General features: G+C 46.7%; 1 protein-coding gene across 1 annotated transcript in view; it reads left to right on the forward strand.

The window, feature by feature from the left end:
- LOC140200901 (homeobox protein CDX-1-like) overlaps positions 1 to 3789 on the forward strand; it is a 45017-nt gene extending 41228 nt beyond the window's left edge. Inside the window, exon 3 of the mRNA XM_072264548.1 lies at positions 3500 to 3789. Coding sequence (XP_072120649.1) covers positions 3500 to 3694 — 195 coding nt within the window. The 3' untranslated portion in view covers positions 3695 to 3789. The remainder of the gene's footprint in view (positions 1 to 3499) is intronic.
- The last annotated feature ends 2546 nt before the right edge of the window (positions 3790 to 6335 follow it).

Here is a 6335-nt window from a genome sequence, read left to right on the forward strand (position 1 = left end):
TCAGAATTGTGCCCGGTCCCCTACTTGACAGATTACAGATATCATTCACCGGAGAGGCTGCGTGCGCTGCCGTCGCACCGCCATCTTCTCCTTTTTCATTGGGAGTTTAAGGAGAATTGGCACGGCGTCAGATCCGCACAGTTTCTACAGATGTACCGTGGACCGTGGAGAGCGTTCTGACTGGTTGCATCACCATATGGTATGGAGGGGCCACTGCACAGGGTCAGAAATAGCTGCAACAATTTGTGTGTACAGACAGCTCCATCCTGGGCACTCACCTCCCAGCATCGAGGACATCATCAAAAGTCGATACCTCATACAGCAGTATCCATCATTGAGGACCCCCACCACCCAGGACATGTCCCCTTCTCATTGCTACAACATTGCTTCTCAATGTTTCAGGAACAGCTTCTCTCCTCCACCGTCACATTTCCGAATGGACAATGAACCCATGAACAACATCTCACTATTTTTCTTTTCTCCTTATGTGACATTTTTCAGACATAAAATAAATGTTTGTTATTGTACTGTACAGTATATTTTGTTTCTTGCCATATTCTCTCAGATGCTGCATCAATGAGGGGGCATGTGCTACAATGAGAGTTTGGACAAACTTGGGTTGTTTTCTCTGGACCAGTGGAGGCTGAGGGGAGATCAGACGGAGGTGTATAAGATTATGACTGGCATAGAGTAGACAGACAGTATCTTTTTCCCAGGGTTAAAATGTCTAGTACCAGAGGGCATGTATTTAATGTGAGAGGAAGCAAGGTCAAGGGGGATTTGATGCATAAGATTTTTTTACACAGTGGTAGGTGTCTGGAATGTGCTGCCTGGGGTGGTGGTAGAGGCAGATACATTGGAGACTTTTAAGAGGTGCTTAGATAGATCCACGAATATGAGGAAAATGGAAGGATATGGATAAACACGCACAAAATGCTGGAGGAACTCAGCAGGCCAGGCAGCATCTATGGAAAAAGGTCCAGCCGACGTCTTGGCCAGGATATGGATATTGTGTAGGTAGAGATTAGTTCAGTTACTGATTACTAATGTAATCGGTTCAGCATAACACTGTGGGCTGAAGAGCCTGTTCCTGTGCTGTACTGGTCTATATTCTGTGTTCTAAGTGGTTGGTGGAGTTTCCACTCTGGTGTAGCTGAGAAATCAGCCAAGAAGTTCAGGAGGTCATAAACACAAGCAATGCAGGGTTTCGGCCCGAAACATCGACCATTCTGCAGATGCTGGAAACCCAGAGTAACACAAACAGTGCTGGAGGAACTCAACGGGTCAGGTAGCATCTATGGAGGGGAATGGAGATTTCCTGTACCTGCCTGCACTGCACTCTCTCTGTAACTGTGACACTTTATTCCGCATTCTGTTATTGTTTTACCTTGTTCTACCTCAATGCCCCGTGTAATGATCTGATCTGTGTGAACAGTTTTTCACTCTATGGCAGTACACGTGACAATAATAAACCAATTTACAGATTTATCAATTTAGAAAAGCTTTCTTATCAGGAATTGGATAACTACGTCCATAAATCGGCCTGGTTTTGCACTCCTACAGTGGAATGCTCTCACCTCAGGCATCGAACGGCTGAAGCCATATCCCTTCTGATTTATATTTACCAATCTATTCTGTTTAGTTCTGGTCGCCTCATTGTAGGAAGGATGTGGAAGCTTTAGAGAGGGTGCAGAGGAGATTGACCAGGTTACTGCCTGGATCCTGGATTAGAGAGCGTGTCTTATGAACCTGAACGAGCTGGAGCTTTTCACTTTGGAGCAAAGGAGGATGAGAGGTGACTTGATAAAGGTGCACAAGATGATCGAGTGGACAGCCGGAGACTTTTTCCCCAGGGTGGAAATGGCTAATATGAGGAGGCATAATTCTAAGGTGTTTGGAGGAGGGTATTGGGGGGAATGTCAGAGGTAGGTTTTTTTACACAGAGACTGGTGGTTGTGAGTGGAACACATCGCCCGGCGTGGTATAGAGGCAGATACATTATAGACATTTCAGAGACTCTTAGGTAGGCGTATAGAAGATAGAAAACCAGAGGGCAATGTGGGAGGGAAGGGTTAGATTGATTTTAGAGTAGTTAAAGGCTGGCACAACATTGTGGGCTGAAGGGCCTGTACCGTGCTGTAGTGTTCTATGTTCTGCGGTAAATGCGGGTTCTTATTTAAGAATAAATTGGACAGATATATGGATGGGAGGTGCATGGAGGGATATGGTCCATGTGCAGGTCAGTGGGACTAGGCGGAAAATGGTTCGGCACAGCCAAGAAGGGCCAAAAGCCCTGTTTCTGTGCTGTAGTTTTTCTATGGGTTCTATGGTTCTATAATTTAAATTTACCAATTTACCATAGAACCAGATTTTGATTAATTTGTCACAAACATTGTGGTTTTGGAGCAGCAATACAGTGCAATATATAAAAATTACTGCAAGTTACAATAAGAATATATATTAAATAAATAATAATAATTGATAGATACAGTACTGTGCAAATGTTTTGGGCACATAGCAGAGGTGCCTTAGACTTTTGCACAGTACTTTAGTAATTTTATTTATTGCACTGTACTGCTGCTGAAAAAAGACTAATTTCATGACATAGTGATGATAAAGCTGATTCTGATATGGGTCTCTATTGTGGACTGAGAGTGGGAAGGGGGCAGGGAGAGGGGAATCATGGTCGGGAAAAGGGGAAGGGAGAGGGGAGGAAGCGGGAAGCACCAGGGAGATGTTCTGTGATGATCAATAAACCAATTGTTTGGAATCAAATGACCCTTCCTGGTGTCTCAGGGCAGAGTGTGTCTGCACCCATGCCATACCCCGCCCCTTGGCACTCCTTGTCTGCCACCTGTCCCTCACCCCTCCCGCGGCACTCCACCGTCACCACTCCCAATGTCCTTTGCTCCCGCCAGATTTACAGACTGGGTCTCCACTCCACGTTGACAAATACAGTACTGGGTAAAGCCTATGGCACGCTGGCTCTATATGCTACAAGAGTTTTGCACAGTACTGTAGATATTTAGATAGATAGATAGATGGATAGATGCATGGATAGATAGACAAGCAGATGGATAGATTGATAGACAGACAGACAGACAAATAGATAGATAGATACATAGATGGATAGATGCATGGATAGATAGGCAGATAGACAGACAGACAGGTATATAGATAGATAGCCCGTTGCGTGGATGGATGAATAAATAAATAAGTAGTACAAAAAGCAAAATGGTGGGTTTGTCTTCATGGACGGTTCAGAAATCTGATGGGAGAGGGGCAGACTGTTGAGTGTGTTTCTAGCCCTAAGCTGCACCTCGTCCCCGATGGTGTGATGAGGAGAGGGCAGGTGAGGTGTACCTTGGTTAGGATGGACCCGTTGGGGTGAAGGAGGGGATGACATTGTTTAGCATTGGGTCATGGTCCTGTTTCTACTGTTGTGCGACACTACACTCGTTCTGACCTCATGTCTCTTTCCCCTTTCTCTGTGTCCCAGGTGAAAATATGGTTCCAGAACAGACGGGCGAAGGAGAGGAAGATTAACAAGAAGAAGATGCAGCAGCAGTCTCAGCAAGCCAGCTCCACCACCGCCAGCCCCAGGGCACTGCCAGCTGTTGGACTGGTCAGCAGTAGCAGCAACCTCGTCCCCCAACCCCTGCACCTCAACATCAAAGAGGAGTACCTGTCCTAACCCAACTGCAGCCACCCTGTCCACCAGCGACCCCTGCCTCCATCCCCCTCCCCCACCATGGCCAACGCGAAGAGAGAGCTCATCGATGGCGAAATCAGTGTCTCAAGACTGTCACTTCCACCCCCTCATTGAGAGGGAGGAGGTGGCGATGGGACGGGGCGGAGGGAGGGCTGTTTACGTGGTTGAGTGAGGTGCGTGGGGAACGGTCACCAGGTTGCACAGGATTTGGGCTTGAACCCTGACCCCTGACCCCTGACTCCAAACGTCAGGTCGCCAGTGAGACTTAAGTACCTGAGGACCTGATATCAAATGGAAAAGGTTGGACACAGATGATGATGGTTCAGGGATTGTGCCTTAAGGCTGCTTACAGCTTATCTTTCCCATCTGATTGAAACGTGTTTGGATTTACTGATAGATAGGATGTATTATACTTCGTGTGGTTTGAAGACCTTTGTGTCTTTTTAAGACAGAGTGAAGAGATGAGATTAGCTTTATTTGTCACAAACAAGAGAAAATCTGCAGATGCTGGAAATCCAGAGCAACACACACAAACTGCTGAGGAACTCAACAGGCCAGACAGTATCAATGAAAAAGAGTAAACAGTTGATGTTTTAGGCCGAGACCCTTCATCAAGACTGGAAAAAAGAGATGAGATGTCAGAGTAAGAAGGTGGGGGGAGGGGAGGAAGAAATAGAAGATAGTAGGTGATGGGGTAAAGTAAGGAGCTGGGGAATCGATTGCTGAAAGAGATAAAGGGCTGGAACTGGAATGGGCCTTAAATCTGGTCCATTGTAAACTGTACATGACTGAGAGTCAGAGGGCACAGCCTCAGAATAGAGGAACGTCCATTTAGAACAGAGATGAGGAGGAATTTCTTCAGCAGAGGGTGATGAATCTGTGAAATTCATTGCCACAGAGAGCTGTGGTGGCCAAAACATTGATATATTTAAGGCAAAGGTTGGTAGGTTCTTGATTAGTCAGGACATTAAAGGTTCTGTGAAGAAGGCAGCAGAATTGGGTTGTGAAGGATCATCAATCAGCCATGATGAAATGGCAGAATAGACTCAATGTGCGGAAAGGCCTAATTCTGCTCCAATGTCTTGTGGTCTTCAGGGGAATAAAATGCCCTCTTAACTACCATGTGGACAGTTCACTGAAATCATCTCTCATTCTGCAGGGCGCATGGGAAAGGTCTCGGCCTGAAATGGTCATAGGAGCAGATTAATTTATCACGTGTATGTGGAAACACGTAGTGAGATGTTTCATTTGTGTTAACGACCAGCACAACCGAACGATGTGCTGGGGGCAGCCTGCAAGTGTCACCACACATTCCGGTGCCAACACAACATGTCTGCAGTGCTTGACAGACCACAGAACACAATAGAACAACAAGAGCAAAGCGAGCCGCGTTCCTCCCTCCCTCCCTCATGGGATGAGATTGAGACAAGCAGAACAACAACATTTAAAATACAGGTTCACATTCACATTCATTTATTTATCACTCGTGCACAGAAACAGCAGTGAAATGTGCCGCTTGTGTTAACAACCAACATACCCAAGGATGTGCCAGTGTCGCCACACATTCCGGCACCAACATATCCCACCCACAATGCTCGGCAAAACAACGCAGAACACAACAAAAGAAACAGCAAAGCAACCCTCTTTCCTTCCTCACACCCACCTACCCTCTCACAGTCCCATTTCCCTCCTACCCTCTCACAGTCCCATTTCCCACTGATCCTCTCACTGTCCCTTTTCCCACTGATCCTCTCATGGCCCCGTTTCCCTCCTATCCTCTCACAGTCCCATTTCCCACTGATCCTCTCACAGTCCCATTTCCCACTGATCCTCTCACTGTCCCTTTTCCCACTGATCTTCTCACAGTCCCATTTCCCACTGATCCTCTCACTGTCCCTTTTCCCACTGATCCTCTCATGGCCCCGTTTCCCTCCTACCCTCTCACAGTCCCATTTCCCTCCTACCCTCTCACAGTCCCATTTCCCACTGATCCTCTCACAGTCCCATTTCCCACTGATCTTCTCACGGTCCCATTTCCCACCGATCTTCTCACGGTCCCATTTCCCACCGATCTTCTCATGGCCCCGTTTCCTTCCTACCCTCTCACAGTCCCATTTCCCACTGATCCTCTCACAGTCCCATTTCCCTCCAATGAGAATGCAGGGTGACTTGGACAGGCTGGGTGAGTGGGCAGATGGAGTTTAATATGGATAAATGTGAGGTTTTCCACTTTGGTGGTAAGAACAGGAAGGCAGATTATTATCTAAATGGAGTTAAGTTAGGAAAAGGGGAAGCACAATGAGATCTAGGTGTTCTTGTACATCAGTCACTGAAAGCAAGCATGCAAGTACAGCAGGCAGTGAAGAAAGCTAATGGCATGCTGGCCTTCATAACAAGGGGAATTGAGTATAAGAGCAAAGAGATCCTTCTGCAGCTGTACAGGGCCCTGGTGAGACCACACCTGGAGTACTGTGTGCAGTTTTGGTCTCCAAATTTGAGGAAGGACATTCTTGCTATTGAGGGAGTGCAGCGCAGGTTCACAAGGTTAATTCCCGGGATGGTAGTACTGTTATATGTCGAAATATTGGAGCGACTGGGCTTGTATACTCTGGAATTTAGAAGG

Source organism: Mobula birostris, chromosome 7 (assembly GCF_030028105.1).
Source record: "Mobula birostris isolate sMobBir1 chromosome 7, sMobBir1.hap1, whole genome shotgun sequence".
In the NCBI taxonomy this organism is placed as follows: domain Eukaryota; kingdom Metazoa; phylum Chordata; class Chondrichthyes; order Myliobatiformes; family Myliobatidae; genus Mobula; species Mobula birostris.